The following is a 22330-nucleotide window of genomic DNA, read 5'->3' as shown; positions in this document are numbered from 1 at the left end:
AGAGCACAGTCAATGACACTGCCTGTATACATTGTAGGTATAAATGTGGGAACATACATATATGCAGAAAGACTCCCGACTCACCAGCCCACTACTCCCCTAGGGTAGAAGGGGAAAAGAAAAAAAATTCAGTTCCCAGCTGGAGGCAGAGAGGGACTTGACTCCCAATTTTCATCACATCACATAGGGAGAGCACCTATGAGATTACACACTACTTTCACAAAATTACTTAATTCTTAGAAGTCTTTGGCTCAACTTCAACATTTCCAATTAAAAAGTTTGGTGTTGTTAAATCATGAAACTTCAAGAAAAGAGTTCTTACCACCTCCTAATTTTATACTACGTATAACCCAAACTGCAGACAAAACAGCCACCTGTGAAAAGAAATGGTACTTACTGAAGTCAGAAACTGATGTGTGATGTTGGAAATGAGAGGATTAAAGTTTCAGTAGAACATAGAATAGGGTACTGCAAAAATATCACCTATTTTTAAAGGACCAAAAAAATCCTGTTATCTCATTTTTAACATGCAGAGGTCTACTGCAAAACTCTGAACAAAGGCCACAAAAGCCAGTAGTATCTGAACTCCTAAATAAACTTTGATTTTGGCACTACAGATAAAATGTTTTGAGGACAAGGTATCAAAAACAAAGTGAGATTACTGACCTTTAACGTACTGCGGTTGCCAAGCAAGCAATCCTGTAGCACTGGTTCATATTTTTTCATCAAAGTATCCCAGTTATGGTCACTGACAGTAAAGCTGCTTTCATAGCCTGAGGTGACAGAAGAGCCTGCAGATGCTGCATCCGAGGAATCTGTAGAATATGAAAATGTTGTGTCTATATCCAAGAGAGAGACAGTCTCACAGTCCTGTAATTTATCATTTACTGGGCTCTCACGTTCATGCTGCATATCTTCACCAGAACTGGAGGAGCAACACAAATCTCCCAAGTGCCCATGTGCCATCTCTTCTAGCTTCTGCAGATTGCCTGTGGTTTTGGGATGCAGAACGATCTCAGTTTCCTCAATAGATTTGCCTTCCACATCATTTACTCCAGAGGCCGAGTTCAGGGAGAGCTGTATGAAACTGAAACTTGATCTAAAGCTATCCTGTGCACCAGCAGAATGAGAAATACCATCTCTGTTTTGATATTCACAGTTGTTATTCATTTCTGTCTGATCCAAAGCATACATGTTTGGGGGCTTGCTCACTTTGGTGCTGCAGCTTTTCTGCCACGTAGAGCACACAGCAGAAACATCTCCTCTGCCTGTTGTGGCAGCAGGGCAGACCCCTATCCGTGTGGTGTCTGACTGTGGACTAGTGCAGCAAGAAAGATTTTCACAGCATCCTGGAGTGCTTCCAGTAGTGGCCAAGGTTGTCACCCCATTAGCAGGAGCTACAGCACCACAGTGCAGGAATTCCAGGTCATTTTGGCACTGTCTGAGCAGAGCAGATCCCTCAGAGCCTCCACAGTGCTGCCTGGCGTGCGGGAGCTCTGCTGGGCTGGACGCTGCACAGGCACCTGGGGACTGGAACTCGATCTGCTGCTGAGCCTCTGGCCTCATGTAGCCAGGCCTTTTGGCCAGCTTCTTTCTACGGAGAGAGCCCGCCGGCATCAACTGCTGGGGATCACCTGGGAGGGGAGAAAAAGTCAGTCAGTGTTTCTGCACTTTTCCAGGCTTAACACAGTCTGGCATCTGAAAATAGTCGTTTCTGAAATTTCAAGCAGTGTATCGTTTTCCATTTCAACAAAGCACAGACACTGACCATACTGCAGATAGAGAACACTGCATGTATTCATTCACCTTCTAAAGAGTTGGCACCTGTTTTTTAAGTGAGCTCCCTAACAAGCTCCTCCATTAAGACACAAACCTGGGTACAATCTGTCACATCATCTTCCCTGTTCACAATATCACTCTGCTTTTCCATTCTCAACTTGCTTAACAGCACACTGAAGCAGAAACTTGGTTTAAGTTTCTCTGATCCAAACTGATTTCAGGCTTACAAGCACATCTAAGATAGGACTGAATCTGCAACCAAAATGTGAGAACCATGATCACAAAGAGATTTTTGTTCCGTTTCTTGTGTTCATACCCATGTTTCAACACTATGAGTAGCAAATGGCTCAGCTGCCATAACAGATACAAATGTTACACCCAGTGGTTGCAGATGTCCATGTAATGAGACACTGTACAAGTTGTCATTTAGATTTATGATACTACCTACTGTCCAAAATGTAGTTATAGGAAAAGCTTTGCATGAAGAATCACCAATCCTAGAAAACTATTAGTTTGTAGCATTACTAAAGTATTAATATCATTAAGAAGCATGCTCTTAATGATGCTCAGTAACTTGATTTCCTTACACATACCTTACTTACACAGATGAAAAGATAAATTTGCAGTTTGCAGAGATAGGAAAACAAACAAAAAACCCCATCCAAACAAGACAAAAATATCACAGTAAACATTAAAAGTGGGAGATCAGAACGCAACGTCTGTGTTTTCTGTATATTTTTATATATGCATTATTGGTAAAAGATTACATGATGACTACTTTCATTCTCTCATGGATTTACTGCTAGTTAAAAAGCATTTCATTTTTCTGTCCCGCACAATGGGAATCAATGGGAATACAAGCTCTGCACTATCACCCACTTTGTAACACAAAAAGATATTGACTGCACCTATTTGCCAGAATCACTCTTCAAGGGGATCTGATGGCTATCCTGAATTATGCCCTCTACTAGCTGCCCTCTACTCACAGAAACAGAATCAATTGGGTGTTAGAAATATTCATGTCACCCACACAGAGCCCTTACAAAAACACAAGTTTCTGATTTTTTTTTTACATTTACCATTCCACCCTAATCACAATCCTTTGTCAGCTTTTACATTGATGGATATGCACATAATCTAAACTCCTCAGCAGCTCCAAACACACACCTCACTATGACAACATCCTATACAAGAATTTAAGCATTAGAACTGAAACTTCCCAGGAGAATTTCCCCAACATTCATTACATTCTCTCCAAATAACCTCCAACAAAAGCGATTTATACATTTTCCATATACTAGAATAGTGGCACATCTCACCATGGGACTGCAGTTAAGCCTCTGTATTCTGCTTCCTATCACCATAAATTAGAATATCCCAGCAGTCTCTTATATTCTCTCTTGTCTGAGGAAAAGAAGCATCACAGAAATCAGAAGTAAAAAAGGTCATGGAGTCCATCAGCCTGTCTACTATAAAAAGACAGCGAAATGCTGTTCTGGGAGTAATTTAATAGAAGTCTTAACAAACAGGAATCACTCTCGGAGCAAGGGAAGAAAAACTGAACAGAATGTTCTTCAAAATTTAATTATTTTGGTTTATATACAAAACAATAGCCTAAATTTGACTTCAGCAGAAGAAATCAGTCATGCATAAGAGTCATTCTAAGGCTGCATATACTCCATGGCCATTTTAAAAGGCCTGTCACAGACCTCATCTGTAAAAACAAAAAAGGTTCTCTGGTTTAATTAAAATCAGTTTAAAATTGATCTCACTAAGTCACTATGAATTTCTAAAGTAGACAGACAATTACAGCTCTTTAAACACCAAATTTAAACTAAGCTAATGTAAATAAGGTTTAAATTGGCCAAAGCATTAGATATTCACACCAAGCGAACTGGATGCAATTCTAAAAATTATTGCAGCCAAAAAGGGTACAATTCCAATGTACTGAATGAGATCGCACACAGCCCAGGCATCTCTGTGTTCCTCACAAGGTTCACAGGTGGCCCAGACAGGTTTGGCATTCTGTTCCTTCATGGACTCCACGTCTATCTCCTGGTGAGTCCATCCAGTGGCACAAACCGCTCACCTGGATACCAGAGCAGAGTTCCACTGCCCAAGTTCTAATCAGGATTAGAGCTAGGCCAAGCCAAGAGCCATCCAGAGGATGCTACGGGGAGAGAGCTGCAGGTCCTTCACCCCTAAGCGCAGAGCAGAGCGGACAGAACTGGGACTGACATGAACATGGACACTCACACCTTCCCCAAAGCATAAGGGGAAGCCTGATCTCCAGGTCCAGGTAGAGAGCACCCACAGCACCTTCAGCCATCACAAAGCCCAGCCAGGAAGGTTCTAGTGCCTTGGGTGGACTGTTTGGGGACTGTTTACCTTGTGCCATGTCCCTGCTCTCAAGATTACAATCACTTCAGTTTGTTTACTATTACATATCTGAAATACAGTTCTATAAACTTTTTCTGCATAGCCTTCCAACCATAGCTTGCCTTGTCTGCACGTCAGAGAAATTACACTGAACCAATTCAGCTGGCTTATTAAAAAATACAGACAGGCCTTAAATTCTTCTCATCTTACCTCAGTTTGAAGAGCATCAAACAACTCTTCACAATTAACTACAAAATTAACAGAATCAAAACAACCAAAGGCAATTTTAAAACCTTACTCTACAATGTGTTATGCATTGGGTGAGACACACATTTAGAAAGAGAAAAGCCACAAATGGAAAAGCCTTTCAATAGTAATATTAAAAATCAATTTTTTAAAATATATATTTTACAATCTTAGATTATATAACAAATATTTAATGGCAGCTACGTGCAAATCACTTCTAATTCAATTATGAAAGCTCAGAAATATTCTTAACCGCTCTTTCACCATAGAAATCTTTCCTGATTATTGAAGTTGGAGGGGAGACGACCCACCTTGTGTTGGTCAGCATCGACTCCACTTTATTGATCAATCAGTCACCTTTTATAACAGTGTTAATCAAGTTCATGCATATTGCAAAATCTGAGCTCACAACAGGTCAGAGATTACACACCAACTCCTCCTTATGTTTCCAATACCAAGATTTGGGTTCTCAAAATTATTCTTGCTTTCCCAAAACAGCCAAAGATAGAACATCCACTTGTTATGAGAAAGCTGCCTGAGAACTCTGATGTGCAAGGCTCTCAAGGCCTTCATGTTTGCCACTTTTACCTGTAGTTAAAAATAACCTGAGAACCTCTGCTGTTCACAGAAACAGGCTGTGAGAACCTGCTCCTCACAGCTGCCTTCTAGGCCATCCCTGAAAACATCTCCAACACCTGATGATCAACATTTCATGTACAATAGCAGTTCAGATCTAAGGCAGAGGGAAAAAGAAAATAGTCTATTGCTGTAAAGTAACATTGTTCACATCTTAGTCACACCAAGTGAGATGAAAGAGGGAGAGGTGAAGCCTAAAAGCATTTCCCACCAATGGAAAGAGCACATTCTCTTGTACCCAACCTGACACCAAAGGAGAGCAGAACAGTCATCTAATTTATTTTAGATCATCAGTCTTTGTTCTCAGCCACAAATGACCAAATGTTCTAATAGCATCTGTGGATGAAAAGGCATAAATACCTTACGTTTTTGTTATTCCAATAGAATTTTATAGATCAGTACAGAAACTCTGACATGATCACCTCCTCACTGCTGCTTTAAGCATATGATGCAGAATGCTTGCAAGATCATTTAAGCTCTCCCTGAAAGCGAGAAGTTATAGATACAGTTTTAAAGGTAGCTCAGCTATCTGAATACACCTATATTATACACAGTTCATTTTTATTAGAATAACAAATTCATCTTCAGAGCATTTGTGGCTGGTAACTGTGATGTGGAAGAAAAGGTATTTGGTCATATTCAAAGGCAACTATTAAAGTACTGCTCCAAGCAATTTCTGTAGTGCTTCTTCTCTTAAAGAAGCTCATAACACCTGCATCAAACTATACACAAACAAAGTAATTGAGTTCCAAATATTTATTATTTACAAATAACATATACACATAAATGTTTAACCTATCAGAAGCAAAAATGAACCATTTTTGGAGATTAATCTGACATGACCATAACCATTACAGTTCAGCTCCTATGTCACAGAAATATGTACAATGTTGCAAGTTCCTGATCAGTTCCAGTTTGACTCATTTACTGAATTTCAAAGACACACTAAATATGCAAAATAAGATAGCACTGATCTCAACACAGCCTATGTTGAAACAAACAAGTATCACCTCTTCGCACAAATAAGCTTTAAAAGAAAGTCACTTACGAAAATCTTTATTTGAAACTCCTAAAATGAAAAGGTCTCACTTGGCTTTCTCATCTCACCTACTGAGTGTTAACTGTAACTGTGGTTTACCTGAAGTTTTATAAAGTGTAACTACAGAGGGAAACATTGCTAAGTTACATTGCATTGGATATAATAATAATTATTTCCTCACCAAAGCTTCCTGTGATTTCTAGGGTCACAGACTGGGTTCAGTTACTCAACTGTCAGATTTCCAAAATGTGGCAAATAACATATCCTCTGAGGTCATTAAATGCGCATCAGTTTCCATTCTCTACTAAAAAGCACTTCAAAGAGTAGAGCACTGTAAAAGTCAGAATGCTCTTCTTTAGCCAAGGTTTAAATAATTGTGTTTTTATTGACACACTCCCATAATGCATGTCATTGAGTTGTCACAATCAAGCCACTTACCTCCTTAATGCAACAACTCATTTTATGCCATTTGATGAAATTACAGCACTTCTCTCTAGAATTAGAATCACATCAGCTGATATTAAATTTTTCACACCTCAAGAAATAAAAAACCAGTTTAAACCTGATCTAGCCTTAACACTAAGAAAGAAAAAAAAAAAAAGCCTACCAAAAAGTAAGTTGGTAAATAACAAACATTTCCCATGTCAGTAACAATCACCTATTTAGTCAGGGGAATAAGAGAAATCACCCTTTCCCTTATTACACATTTGTTACTAGAACTCACTTTCCAAATTCATCTCCAGTTGATCAGCCTCAACCCAATCATTCTCCAAAACTCCTTACACAATTCACGGATGTATTTCACCCAACAACGCACTGATACCTGCCTTGGCCAGCTAGAACTGCCAAACTCACGCCACCAGCTGCCTGACAGAACAGCTCACAGGCTCCCCAGTCATCATCACTAACCCTGCACCCAGCTCAGGGATCCATCCTGTCAGCCCATCTGACCAACAACAAAACACCACAAGGATGAACACAAGCAGGTCTGGAAAACAATCCAGTACCAGCAGTGGGTGCCTTCAGCATAGTGAATAACAGAAGACACTTCTCCAAAAATATCCAGCCCAATTTTTATCAAACCTGTGGGCAAACTTACAGTTAAGTTATTGAGAATAATTTATCCGCTTTCCAAAGAGGCAGATGGACACACAAGTTGCAAGCCTACAGAGCATATTCACAACTTATTTCAGGAGGTGGGGTGTGGGTGTAAGTTTTGTTGTTCTTCCCGGGGAATAACTCTTTTGTTCTCACTTTCAATACAAAAGTCTGTAGAGGCAGTCCATGCAAATGTTTTAAGTGGAGAGAACACTGATTCTTTTAGTCAAGATCTGACAACAGCTTTAAATATTACACAGAAATAGGGGAGCAAGGAGCTGCATAGTAACTGTGTAGTTTTCTTAGGTCATAAATTAATTTGCAAACAACACTTAATGAGTTTGCAGTCATATCCCATAAAATCATTCCACCAAACACTTGTGAAACTATGAAATCAGCACACAGCAGTCCTTTTCAAAAATGGTCTACTTAACACACCACACTTCTCTTTCATCACTCTGTCTACAGAGTGACAGTGTGGATTCCCACTACTTCTGCTCAGTCAGATCATCTACAGCAAGACTCTAATATAAAACTCATCAGGGGGGAGGGGATGAAGGAATTTTTAAAAAAAAGTGAAGTGTGAGAGCACATTGACAGCAGTCAATTTCTAATTCAAGCACAGTTTGAATGCTCCAGCTTGGAGATTTGAATTTTTAATTTCACCAAGAGAGTGGGTTCCAAATTAAGCATCTGATGCACAGTCAGTCTGAAACCAGAATTGAGTTCACTGAAATAGAAAGTAATTTTCTCTTAACAGCTCAGTAGTGATCACATATAATGAAAATAAAACAACGTGGCAGCTCCTATATTGCCAAGGGTGAGGAGTCAGAAGGCTTTTAGCTTTATAATTTAATATCAAAGTCCCAGGACAAATGCTCCTCCTCTGTCTGCTGAAGGAAGTTCACCTTGTAGCCCCAGACAGGCTGTCAGATGCAATGTCCATGCTGTCTAGGGAAGAACAGAGACGGAATGGAGCTCCGACACCAGGAAAGCTGAGTCCCAAACTCCCACAGAAAGCACAGCACCTCAGGATGCAGATTAAATACAAGACAGTGCAAAAGCCAGGCACGAACACAAACTGCAGTTACAGCAATGCACAGGACACGAGGTCGACTCATAGCTAGGAGAAAAGCAAAGTGGTGCTGCTCCCTCCCCCTGCTCCCCCAAAAACAAAACCTCTGGGCTTTACATGAAGCCCTGCAGCTCCTTAAGCTCTAACAGAATTTCTGCACTCAGGAATTCTTTGCTCTTTGCAGCAGCAATTGTGAGAGCTGTACCTTTGGCAGGTGACAATAACCTGCTGCTCCGAGGGGCGAGATGAAGATCCTCCAGTGGCCCCACGAGGCACAGCCTGCAGCACCGCCCTCCCTTCCTCAACGCCTGCACAAGCAGCTTCAGTCAGTGCAAGTCCTTACCAAATGCCAGCAGACTGCTCAGCATCATCAGCCTGCAGATGTTACAGCCTGGGAGGGGTGAAACTGTGCTCCAGCAAGCAGAGTGCAGCTCCCTTGGAGACCTTCCCTGGCAAGTGGGAAAGACACACATGATATCCCTTTTGAGATCCTCACTGAGAATATGGCTTGGCCTTTACAACCCTTACCCAAGGCTCCAGACAGACAAAACAGAAGCTGGAAGTTTGTTTTACTGGGCCCCAGAACACAAAAGTGAAGACGTCAGCTATATCCTTTTCCTCTAGCACAGAGGAGAAAAGTAGGTTGTTCAGATGAAATTCTGAGATTATCTATGAACAGGGTATGGAAGAAATACTACAGCAGAGATTGCTGAAACAGCAGCTGAATACTAACCACAGGCAAGAGCACTACTAGCAATCAGAGCTCCTTCTAAATAGAGTGGGTCAGAAGTCACTCTGCCTAGAGCAAGTCAGATATCTTTCAATTTTTTTTTTTATTATTAACATTCCAGGAAAGAATAGTTTCTCTTTAGAAGGTAATTGCACTGAACTACAGAATTTAGCAGATGTGGCAGCACAGAGGGACAACAGCTATCAATACAGAGGTTGAGAAGGCCTCACTACACAGCTGGAGAGCACTCAAAGGAGGCACCCATCAGCACTAGACAGCTAGTTCTCCATACTTCTCCAATTAGGAGCCCTGGCATTAGAGGCCAAACTTCCCACATCATCAGGTATGGCAGGAACACGGATATCCAAGCAACTGCCTGCTCAGCTTCAGGCAGGAGCTGAGAGTAACCCATGCACTTCACACCAGGACTGCAGACCAAGGACTCCAAAGCACTAAAGCCTGTTCACACACCTCCTAAAGCAGACAAGGATCAAGGAATACAGTCAAGCAGCAGCCAGTCAGACCCTAGACTGAGGGAGGACATCACCAACACTAATGAATCTACTTTGAGTGTCATTCACTCATTTTTGTCTCCATCCCAACTCTGCTAGTACCAACACTGCACATGCTTTTTGCCGTTGCCATCAAACCCTGCCTCCACTGTCACTGCATTTCAATCATCACTGCCCAGTTACTCCTTCCAAACTAAGGGCTCATTTCTCCTCAAGTGAAAAAGAGAGTTGACCCAGAATCTTTCCAATTGTTGTTCTGGAGCTTTGACAAAAACTCTGGACAGGTTCACACTTCACAGTCTAGAACAATAACCACAAAGCTCCCGAAGAGTGTTCCAAGCCAAAGAGAGATACTCTCTTTCCCAATACTAATTTCCACAATTCTGCCTCTCTGTTCCTTTCCAATCTTTCCTTTTGGTCACGACCCCAATGCACAAGCCTCCCTCCATCTCCCCTAACAGCATTTCTCTCTCAAGAGCAAACAAACCTCAACTTACCCCCGGAAATCCTCCTCATATGAGCTTCCATGCCCCCCACCTCCCCAGCCCACCCCATCCCTTCCCAGGCAGAGAGCCTTCCTGCTTTATACTGGCCATCAGCAGCCCTCAGAATTTTCTGGGCTTCCCCAGGTGCATTTAAAAGAAGCCCAGCCCCACTCCAGCAGTGTTCATTAATTTCATTGCTCCCCTCCAGTTGCTCAGCTTTTTGGCTGAGGGTTTCTTTTACATCTTTCACAGCACACAGAGTTTGTATGACAATCTAAACCAAACCTTACTCTAAAGACACACTGACTCCATTCATCCCCTCAGAGATCATCTCAAGGAAAACACTCTTGTGAGAGCTTCTTTCCCCTGACTGTAAATCACTGCTATTCATGTCTAGGAAATCAAGACAATTACCTGTCACAATTTACTCTGACATTGTCCCTGGGCTAACATACATTAGCTAATAATACAGGCTACTCTTACTAACACGTCTGTGCTGCTTAATAAATGCACAGACTTCTGCCAGAAGTTTAACATATTTCTGTCACATGCAGTTTGTGATTCACATAAGTACTACTACCCGAGTACAAACACACAGTATCTCCCACCTTTCACTGAACCTTACCCATCTGCTTTTAATATCAAAGTAAATGAAAGCACAGCATTAATCCTCAAAGAAATTGTCCCCCTATATGACACAGCCTGTTTCATGGGTCCAGGGACTTTGCAGGATACTGCACTGAAACAAAGTCTTCAGCAAAACACTTCAAGTTTAAAACAAAAAAAAAAAGTCAACACAAAAATCATACCTCTCAAAAATATTCTCTGTATTAAAAGAATAAGCCAGTGAACAGTTTTGCAGGTCAACATATTCCAGATCCATCTTAGCATTTTAAGTGGATAAAGAAGGTGCTGAATGTACCATATGGCATCAAACACACACACACCTGAACAGATCTGCTTCAGCAACAAAAAGCTTGGCAAAGGAAAACTTTGAGTGTCATTCAGATAGTTTTCCAGAATAAATACAGATTGTTAACTCATTACTTCCAATTCTAAAGCAGTATTATTTGCTTTAGAAAACCTGAATTCATAATCCAGGATCAACAGGGTCCTGTGTGAGGTAGCTCATATTTGCATATCCCTTTCAGGTATATGGGATAGGTCCCTGTGTAATTAGGAATTTCTTCTGCTTCTTTCAGGTTTACACACAATACTCCTGACAAGTATTATTATTAAGAAGCAGCAGGCAGAACTGCTGTAGCTTCCTTTCCAGGAAAGCAAAGCAATTGCAGAGATTTGATCTCATGAGTTCTTTGGTACAGCAGTAATCTGATGCATTTGCTTTGTGGTTGAAGCAGACTATGTGAGAAACTACATAACTTCATGCCAGCCACAAAGCATGGTCAAGACAGAACAAAGGACTAACACAGGACTCCTGAAAGACAGCTAAGTATTTTCACTATCAGAATACACCTAAAGCTTTGTACCTTTAAAACTCCTGTCTTCATGGAAAAGGTTGGACATTTAAAAGCAGCACTCAGATAGAATTTTATCTTTATATCATCTAAGCTATCAAACCTTAGAGTTGTAGGTCCCCTTGAGGCAGATATCCTGCAATAATGCTATTCGGTCTGGTGAATTTTTATTGGAAACCTCAGGTTTAACTTACATTTTTCACCAGGAATATGAAGCAAATACAAACATCATATTTAGAGGACACTCACTATGACAACTTGCACCTGTCTAAATTTTTGTACTCCAAATCTAAACAAGGCTGAGATCTGAGACTGGAAAATAGGTTTATAAAATATCTGTGTCAAGTAAATCCACTAAGATAGTCTATAGACATAGATAGTTAATTGACAGGCTCCTTTAACAACTGAGTGAAAAAGTGCTACCTTTTTATGTTGGAAACCTTTAAAATCTTTTCTTGACTAGGCAGAAAGGAAAACAGTATTTTCACAGTATTTTGAACGTACTTGCCATAGTTGCTCAACCTAGAAAGCATCCTCTCTCTCCATCCCTCTGTGAGCAGGAACACCTTGCATGACTAGCCTTAAAAAACAAAGAGGTGACAACAAAACCATGAGAGATATTGAGAAGACTGAGATTTTCATTTCTGAGCAATAAAACTGTCATAGTGCTCCACTGAACAAAAACATATGAAATGTCTTAAATTACCTTAAAGTCTGAGTCATAAGCAAGGACTGTACCAGAGAAAGCCAGCAAGGCAGAACTAAGAACATTTTTAAGGTTAGAATGCCCTCTTTGGGTATAAAGACACATTTGCAGCAACAGTAAATCTCAGTAAGTACAGTGCTATTTTATGCTGTAGGAAGGGAAGCAAATCAAAGAATGCAAGTGTGCACTCCAAGACTTCTAAAATGTTAGAAACTACACTAATTACCCTCTACTAGTAGCAATGCTCTGAAGAAGGCACATAACAATAGCGAGGATGACAGCAATCCATACACAGCAGTGCAGAGAGGCAGGACAAGAAAGAGATGGGCATAACTAAAAATAGGAAACTGGATACAAAGAAAAACTTTTTCACCCTGAGGGCAGCCAAGAAGTGAAGCAGAGAGGTTGTAATATCCTTGGAGGTTTTCAAGGCCCAACAAGATAAAAGCTCTGAGGAACCTGACACAACCCCAGAGTCAGTCCTGCTTTCAGCAGGGAATTGGATCAGATATCATCTGAGGTTCCCTTGAACCCAAACTATCCTAACATACTTCTAAGATTTAAATACATGTCTCAGGATTTGCAGTATTTCACTAGTTACTATACCCACAACAGAAGTTCAAGAGTTTCATCTGTGGAGATGCAGACAACCTTGCAAGAAAGCAACTTCTCTGATTTATAACTCCATAAAGGAGTCAGTAGAAGTTAGCAAACAATAGTTTCATCCCATCCTGGAAGCTGAAAACAGCTCACTTTCTATAAATAAAATTCAGAATAAAGTTCAATACTAGAAATAAATAAGTTTTCAAACAGCATTTAAGCATCCATCACTCACACACTGATATCTGTGCAATATCTCTCTACAGAGAGAGAGAAATTACAAACTTTGGTGATGGTCAGAGCCTTAAGCAAGACAGATACAATAAAGCAGAACAGCACAGGAACTCCAATTGTTCCTCAGCAGCAGGCCTTTAGTAGTTAGCTGGCAATTAAATGATGCTCATGAGCATCACTTAAATGTCACTTTGATCTACTGCAGTTATTTCACAAAATCTTTATTACTGAGGCTTTTTATTGGCTGTACAAACATTGGCAAGCCTTTCTCTTTGCTGTATTAAAAATTATTTTGATACTTATTCCTAGGCTGCTTGCCAACTGGAAGACAAGATGGAGCCATCTGTGAGCCTACAACTCTCTGAAGACACTTGCCTTTCAAAAACATAATCCCTTAAACAGTGCCAAGGGCATTACACACAAAAAAACTAACATCACGTCTGAACAGCTGCAGCAAAACCTGCCTGTCTCACAAATTTCCCAGCAAAGGGAGGGGAAAGACCACTTCTGCCCAGGGAATACTTCCTCTACCCTATTCAGTCCGTGAAGTCTCATTATGACATGAGCATGTAAAAAGTCACGCCTGAACACTCTGCCACATAGATGCATCAGGCAGCCAAAACTGTGCCAGAGATCTATATGTAATCTATATGACTGAATTAAATAGCAAACACAGCTATTTCTATATTTTCTCTTTGTTGGTTTGGTAGAAATTTGAGGGGGCTCTTTCTTCTTCCACTTTTTAGCAATATTGGTGCTCAAAATACGTACACAGGCTTCTACCCAGAATTCCTTCTACCTTCTGCATTGTCTTCACCTGGTCTGCTCGATTGTTATTATTATTACTGCTGGTATTACTCCCTACTTGCCCCCTGCCTTATAATCCTCCTTTTAAAAACTCCTATTTTATATCATGATTTCCAAGCCATTAGAGATCACTTTTAGCCAACTAACACCTAGAACAATTACTCCTAAGAGAAGACTTGCAGGAAAGACATGTATTTCTCATGGCTTGCCCTGAAGAGTCATACTTGGCCTCTCAGCATTAAAACCACAGCCAATCTAAACTTGCAAGGGTCACACTTGATGCCCAGGCTTCCAACTTCCAACTGTGCTATGCCTAGGCAAAGCACACAAAGTTTCACTAGGGCATGGCAGCACACAAAGCAGTAACACAAGAAGTGCATGTGCATCCAGATCCAGGAGAAAAGCCTGGACTCTCACATTAAGAAATTCAGTGCCACGCCAAGCTCACCAGAAACACAGCAAAACAGCTGCTACACACCACTCTCACTACTCATAACAATGACAAATTATTTAAAAATAATATGAAATTAACTCAGAAAGTGAATGACATAAATCTACACTGCCTACTTAACCCAAAGGTGGAAAACCTTACTAACGTCACTCTAAAAGGTAAACACGAGGCCTTGAAGTACAACAGGGCCAGCCAGTCAGTTTCACAAAGGGCAATCAGAAGTCTTATGGATTACTCTTCCCAAAACAGCAATGCTGGTTTTTACCTGCCAGTCCTACCTCACAAAGGAAAAGACAGTAACAAATCTACTCCTGAAAGTCTACATCATAGCTATACTCAAGGTGGGCAGAAAGCATCTCCTTGGCTAACATGAAATAGATCCTAACTTGACCCTGGAACAGATTATCCCATGGAAAATTCTGTCATTGGCAAAAGCTGGCACCATAGTAGGAAAATTCTCAATTAGCTACAAGAACAAATAACCAACTGCTGGTGCTCACTGCATATTAAAAAAAAATAAGTTGAAGCTGATCTTTTCTTAGCTTACAGCAACTCAAGACCCCCTGGCAAAACCGGATTTTCCCCAATCTTCATTCCCAGATGAAGGAGACACAGTTCTGACAGACTGCTCAGAGGAAACATTAACTTGGTGCAGCTCTTCTCTCCCAGCCAAGTCTGTACAAGTCCCCAGCAGCCACAAGTGTGGGAACACTGCAGCAGCTCTCTCACCATGAGCACGTTCGGGCCCTCCAGGGGAAAGGGAAACACAATACCTGTTGATTATTAACTGCTTTGGGGAGCAAAACCACACAGAGGATCAGCTGCTCTGGTTTTGCACCCCAGGCAAGAGTAACCAGATCCTTCTTACATAATTTCAGTGAGAGTCTCCTCAAGATTCTCACTGCTCTGAGAAAATTAAAATGCCACTCTCCTAAACAAGGATTCTGGCAGGACAGCAGCAAAGTTTCAGCATGGTGCCCTGCTAAAACAATGCTGTTCCACTGCAGTGGCAGCACAGCCTGGGACCATCCAAGGCATCCAAGAGCACCTCATGCCCCTGAGACCCCACATCACTGCTGAAGCACAGATATCAGCACCCTACCCACATTACTCCAACCATCAAGATGTTAACAGCAAGGAAATCCTACTACAGCAATGTCAAATATCACCAAATCCAGCAGATGTGTGTCACACCCTCCTGAGACTGGTGTGCCTATGGCCCTCCAGGAGCAGAGCCAGGAATGTAACACAACCACAGCTCAGCCTGAGCTATTAATGCAAATACTGATGGGTTAATGCACTACTTGTTAAATGGGAAAAGCCAAGCCCCAGCAAACAGCTGGGCTGCCCATTTCCTTCCATCACCACAATCTCCACGGGCCATTAGCAACAGGAAGCACCTGAAACTTAGACCAGCACCATGAAATTCAATCTCATTCTTGCCTCAGTAACCATCTTGTCCAAAATCCTAACAAAGAATGGAAAGCTCTTGTCCCCAGAGACATACTCTCTAACAACAGGGATAAATTAGGTTTATATGATCAGCCTAGCTCTTGCAACAAAAAGTCAGATATTTTATGGAGCTGAGGCTACCTCAATTTACCACCCTGAAGAGTCCCAGAGATGTTCCTTCCTTTGAACCTCATGGTGTTTCCCTGAAGTAGAAAATTTTTGTGTGGAGGAAGGGGAACAACCAACCACAAGAATTATATAGCCATAACATAAAGGAAAAGCCTGTGGCTATAAGCATTTGGCCTTGCAAGTAGTCTCTCCCCAGCACCACTCCAAGTGCCTGCATATCTGCAGTAATGATAACCCATGAGACTAAGCTGCTGTGTCAGTGGGAAGAATGCTCACCATTGTAACAGAAACAAATTGCTTGAAGTATCCCACTAAAACAGCAAGAAAGCAGTTTATTATCATGAAAAAACTATTCTTCCCCTTCCCACACTCTCTGGAGAGTTGATGGCTTCCAAAAAACAAAACAAAAAGATGTTAAAAATTGTTTCCTTTATTGCTTAAAGCATTTTTTCAGACCAGTCTTACGATTTGCACCATGGTCAGACTGATGATTCAAACTCAAGCTGCTGTCAGATGAACTGAGCTAGGGACCGTGGTGCTCACCCTATTAATCAATAAAGTAGTGAAGCCAATGACAAACTTCATTATCTACAGACACATTCAAAGCATCACTATGATCTGATTCTAATTTTCCTTTAGTACTATTATTCAACATTAAGCAAGGTCCTGAAAAGCTACCCCGGTGCCACATCACCTTACACAGATCTGGAGACTTGTAAAACAATTCAGAAAACGGCATCAACTCCCTCTAATGGTATCTGCCTCTCTCACAGATACTAACCCTCTCATTTTATTTTGTTTTACAATACTCACTATCAACCTCTTGACTTTTCACTCCACAGGTTGCCTCAAAGTCCCCCTACTAAGAGATTTTCCTCTGTAATGGTTTCCTGCCCCACTGACCTCTCAGCCCAGCAAAGGAAAACTTTCAACAAGAGCCCATTAAACCCCTCCAAACAACCAACTCTTCAGCCATTGCAGAGAACAGAGAAAGGTCACATGTGCCACATCCATTCTGATATTAATGTCAAGGAGCCACTTTTCCCACACAGCTCCTTCCCAAGGAGATTTTATATCCTAAGCATACATACAGTGTGTTTAACAAATTTTTGTTCAGTTGCAGTTCTGACTTGGTTGCTCTTTAATTCAATCCATAATAACAGGTAGTTCATACAACTTTAAAGGAGCTAAATAAGCAGTACTAAGAAAACATATTTTCCACTTTCCATCCCTTATTCTGAGTACACAGCTGTTTATGTAGTAAATATTTACTACTGAAGGTAAAGTCTAATTTAGTTGGGGGTTTTTTACACTTGTCAGTGTTACAAATAAACAGAGTGACAGAGGGCAAAAAGAGCAGAGTAACAAGACAATTTACCCTGACATGGGCGTGACACGACGAAGAGACCTATTTGTAAGGCAGCAAGAGAGGAAGGGAGGAGGTGGTAAGAAAAATCAGAAAGCACCATTGATCATACTCATTAGACAGCTGGGTCCCAATTAGAAATATATCACACAGAGATAATAAGAGGTGTTCTGGAAGGAAGCTCGGTTGTGAGATGAAGGAGGGTCTGAAACACAGCGAGGAGCATTTTACAGTACGTACAAAGGGGAGGCAGAATCCAAATTCTGCAAGTCCCAAAGGAATCACACCGAACAAAGAAATCCTACTGCAGGCAAGCATATGATCTCACCCCTCTGCCTGCAGACTTCAAATTACTCATTAAGCCACTTCACATTCTCAGCATCAATAAATAAGGAAGTAACTCCATGTCAATAGCTAAGTCAATTTCCATACAGAAAACTCATGTTTAGCAAACAAAGTGTATCCATAGTGGATCCTAGCTTCCACAGGCTTGGTATTTCTCCCTGAAAGCCTTTTTCAGGTGAGCTCTTAATGGAATCCACACCTATATGGTAAAGAAGAAAAAAGGAAGTTACATGGTGTGTTAAATAGTTAACACTACACAGAATTAAGGAAACACCTTCAAAAAAGGATACTACCATGCTTAAAATAGGAACAGCAGCCTTTGTTCAGTGCCAGAGGGCCAAGATTTCCCTCGTGTGACTGCTGGTTCACAAAGGGCGCATTCATTCCTAATACATAAGGGTTTTGCAGCAGTTTTCCTTCAAGAATATTGAATAGTATTACAATACACCCTGGGCTCAATCCTAATCTAAGTGACGCGGTATGAAAGGCCTGCTTTCTGGAAAGAGACACAAGATGCTAAGGATGAACTTGGAAATCACTATGATAAGAAAACCCCTTTCCACAGGAATCATTCATATGCAATATGGCCAAAACCAGAAAAGGTCACAGCCTGTCTCTGCTCAGTTAGAAAGAGGGGTTTGCTCAAAGAAACACAAGGCTAAAATGGGAAAAGAAAAAATCATAACTCCCGAGGAGCGCCCGTGAGGCGTCCCACACTCGAGTAAATCACACTTGAAAGGTCAGCTGGTTCAGTAGCTGTCAAAGGCCCCAGCCACAGCAAGCAAAAAAAGCCTAACCAAGTGTGCCTAATTTGGGAACAAAGTCAGAATTAACCTTTAGGGTTTTCGCTTTTGTCAGTACAAAACATTGTTTGCAGTGCTTTCTGTCCTCCTGTTCATCACAATTAATTTATCCTGATGCTAATAAATCCTCTTTTCTTACACGAACCCACTACAATTCCACCAGAAGCAGCTTAGGCCCAAAGTTTTGACTTCACTTTAATGAAGAGAACAAAGGATGATTTATCTAAATTTAAAGAGGGAGGAAGCCAGTGGCAATACAATACTTGCCTCTGACTGTTTCTTAGAGTGCTGCTGCACTGTAATCTTCAATGTCATGTATGAGAACGTGCCATTTTTGGTGCCCAATCTCAAAGAGAGCTATAAAGAAAATTGATAACTCTGATAGTATCAAGCACTGGGAAGAAAAAAAAGACATATTGGATATGGTCCCAATCTCAAGTATACAAAACACTGCACATAAACATTTGGTCGTTCTTGTACATTTCCTTCAATTTCCCATGATCCCAATATTTTAAGTAACCACAAATCTCTAAACTCAGCCTTTTTTTTCTTTTAAATCAAATATTTATTTTAAACACCCCTACTTTGCAGTTTCATAAGGGCCTAGAAGCCCCATGAATAGGGCTTCAACTGGTAAACCACTGTCAATGCCTTCCCAGAATGAACCAAAACAATTTCAACTTCAGCAATGAGATGGGGGAACATACAACATCATTAAAGGGACTTCAGTATTTAAACACTAAGAAAAGTTTTAATAAGTAGAAATTTTCTCATTTTAAGGAGTTACTGTAAGGCCAATAGCAAATTAACAAGTAAATGAACCAACAGGAAAGGACGAAACAAGAGATAACGCATCCCAGGGGACTTCACCCATTTCTTTAAAAGCCTTCATTACTTCTAATTAGTAGCAGCACTTGCTGTTATACATTCTGCAGCATATTTTGCGCCTTTATTATAAAACTGCCTTTATTATAAAAGCACTTCACTGCAGAACTCTTAAAATGCTAGCATAATTAATTCAAAAGCATAGCAAGAAGTTACTCAAGCAGTGTACACAAAGATTAATATGGATTACCAAAACAGGAATGAGCCGTTTTCTATTAAACTGTTGGCAAGGATGACTGAAGTGTTTGCACAAAGTCTTGGTGGACTCATGGAGCTGGGAGAACCACGTATCCCAAACAACCCAAAAAACAGCACCGAGTGAGAAATACACATTTCTTTCCCAGTTGTCCTGAGAAAGGTGAAGTGGCTTTTTCCAGAATTTCCCCATGGCTCCAGCCTTTTGCCAGTATCACTGTTGATAAGGAGCGCAGCCCTAGCTCAGACCAGCTGATTGCCACAGCTCTGAGAGAAAAGGAGAGCAGTTCATCCACATTAGAGGTCATGGTCTTGTAAGATACATTTATTTATAAAAGCATACACACACAGAGTGTCCGCTGAGAAGGCAGGTTTCTTTTTCCTCCTTAAGCCAGGACGGGAGACATAACGTAGGTGACTTTTCTAAGAGCAACATTACTTCCCTCTTTGCAGTCGGATATTTTAAAAAATAAACAAACAAACCATACTAAATAAACCATTAATGGCTTTGTATCACTGTAACTGCACCCACACAGGCTGAAGTGAAATCGAAGCATCTTATTTTTGAGTTAAAAAATGATAGCTACGTTATCTCAGTCACAAGACCCTTTCTTAGACTGCATTAACTGTGAAATAAATGTCAACATCACCAGGAGCTTAAAAAATAATAATAAAAAAAAAAACTTAAAACTTTCGGAATGTGAAATGAAAGATCCGTGGAAAGATCCGTGTGGGGTTTTTCTTCATTGAAAAGAAAAAAAAAAAAAAAAACAAACCCACACACAACTGCACGTTCCCCATACTGAAAGCGACTCCCAAGAGCGGCGGCTGTCCCAGCCCGAGGGCAGCATCCAGCCGAGTGGAGCCGCCCGGCCCCTTCAGCGGGGAGCAGCGCTGCCGGCCCCGGCCCCGCCGGGGGTGCCCCAAGCCCCCCGCGCGTTCAGGGGCTCCTGCGGAGCTCTCCGGCCGGGCACCCCCCGCCTCCTCCCTTCCTCCCCGCCGTTCCACCCGCGGTGCTCCGGCCCCGCTCACCTGGGCCCGCCGCGTCCCCGCCGCGGCGCCGCCTGTCGGTCCTACCCGGCCGGGGCTGCGGCCGCCACATCCCGCCCGGCCCCGACCCCGGCCCCGGCCCGCAGCCGGCGGAAAGCGGCCCTAGCCCGGCCACTCCCCGCCGGGGGCGGGCTCCAGGCAGCTCCACCGCCCCGGGGAAGGAGAGGACGGCGGGCGGGACCGGCCCGGGCTCCGGCGGAGGGTGGTGCGGTACGGCCGGCCCAGCCCCCGAGAACCCAGCCCGCTGGGCTCCCTGCCGCGCAGCGGTCCCAGGCTGTGCGGGCTCTGTTCCCGCAGGTCTGCAGCGTTAAGCTGGGCGGGAGAGGAAACAGGGAATCACAGAATCGGTCAGATTGGAAGGGACCACAGCGGTCCGAGCTCTCTGCTCAAGCAGGGTCATCTTAGAGCACATGGCATGGAATTGTGTCCAGTTGGTTCTTGAGTATCTCCGGTGAGGGAGACTCCACAACGTCTTCACACAAATTGTTCCCGTGCTCGCAGAGTAAAGTTCTTCCTCATGTTCGGGTGGAATTTCCTGTGCATTGGTTTCTGCGCATTGCCTCTTGTCCTCTTGGCACCCTTCCTTCGGATACTTAAAAACATGGAAATTGTTCCCTCTCAGTTGTCTCTCTTGAGGCTGAACAGGTCCAGCTCCCTCAGCCTCTCCTCACAGTGGAGATGCTCCAGTCTTTTAATCATCTCTGTATCCCTCCACTGGACCTGCTCCAGGATCTCCATGTTTCTCTTGTACTGAGGAGCCCAGAGAGACCTTGACACATCAGAGGGCTGGGCAATCATCAGCCATATGAAGTTCAACCTGGGAAAATACTGGACTCTGCATCTGGGATGGGACTTGGGGGTCCTGGTTGATGACAAGTTGAACAAGAGCCAGCAGTGCCCTGGCAGCCGGCAGGGCCAACCCTGTTCTGGGGGCATCAGGCTCAGCATCAGCAGCCAGGCAAGGGAGGGAATTTTCCTGCTCTGCTCTGCACTGGGGCAGCCTCACGTTGAGTCTTGTGTGAGTGCTGGGCACTACAATAAAAGAATGATATAAAGCACTTAGAGAGTGTCCAGAGGAGGGCAATGAAGATGATGAAGGTCCTTGAGGGGATGGTGTATGAGGAGTGGCTGAGGACACTTTGTTCAGCCTGGAGAAGAGGAAACAGAGGGGAGACCTCATGCAGTTACACCTTCCTTGTGAGTGGAACAGGAGGGGCGGGCACTGATCTCTGTGGTGACCAGTGACAGGACCTGAGGGAATGGTCTGAAGTTGTGTCAGGGGAGGTTTAGGCTGAATATTAGGAAAAGATTCTTCACTCAGAGGGCACTGGAATAGGCTCACCGGGGAAGTGGTCACAGCACCAGCCTGACAGAGTTCAAGAAGCATTTGGACAATACTCTGAGGCACATGGTGTGATTCTCAGGACTGTCCTGTGCAGGTCCAGGTGCTGGACTTGATGATCCTTGTGGGTCCCTTCCAACTCAGAATATTCTGTGATACTGTGAATTTTATTTATGTATTTTCATTGCTTTTGTATTACTCTGGATATCTTTATGTCACAGAGTTTTTTATTTTGTTGCAAGGTACTATCTTTTATATACGTATGGGGTTTTGTTGGTATAGGGGCAATTTTCTTCAGAGTAGCTAATTTAGGAGTCTCTTTTGGGTTTGTGACCAGAAAGGGGGATGCTTTAGCAGTGCTAACACTGCTTCTTGAAGTGCCCTGCCAGTGAGCATGCTGAGGTATACAAGAAGTTGGGAAGGGACACAGCTGGGACACCCTGACCTAAACTACCCAAGGGATATTCCAAACCATATGTCCACATGATGTCATGCCCAACAGTAATGG

The 22330-nt window shown here is 42.4% G+C and overlaps 1 protein-coding gene across 6 annotated transcripts in view; it reads right to left on the bottom strand.

Moving 5' to 3' along the window:
- Positions 1-20768, bottom strand: part of DISC1 (DISC1 scaffold protein) — a 189461-nt gene extending 168693 nt beyond the window's left edge. The window contains exons 1-4 of one of the 6 annotated variants that reach the window (XM_074537479.1): positions 20463-20660; positions 11962-12037; positions 8596-8701; positions 667-1634 (exon numbers count right to left, since the gene is read on the bottom strand). In XM_074537479.1, the coding sequence (XP_074393580.1) occupies positions 667-1634; positions 8596-8623 (996 nt within the window). In that variant the 5' untranslated portion in view covers positions 8624-8701; positions 11962-12037; positions 20463-20660. Of the gene's footprint in view, positions 1-666; positions 1635-8595; positions 8702-11961; positions 12038-20462 lie in introns of all 6 variants that reach the window. The other 5 variants (XM_074537480.1, XM_074537481.1, XR_012579569.1 and 2 more) reach the window with 5 other exon arrangements.
- Positions 20769-22330: the final 1562 nt, after the last annotated feature.

The sequence above is a fragment of the Zonotrichia albicollis genome, chromosome 3 (assembly GCF_047830755.1).
Source record: "Zonotrichia albicollis isolate bZonAlb1 chromosome 3, bZonAlb1.hap1, whole genome shotgun sequence".
In the NCBI taxonomy this organism is placed as follows: Eukaryota; Metazoa; Chordata; class Aves; order Passeriformes; family Passerellidae; genus Zonotrichia; species Zonotrichia albicollis.
The sequence above is the reverse complement of the archived record's forward strand: the minus strand, read 5'-3'. Positions and strand labels throughout refer to the sequence as shown.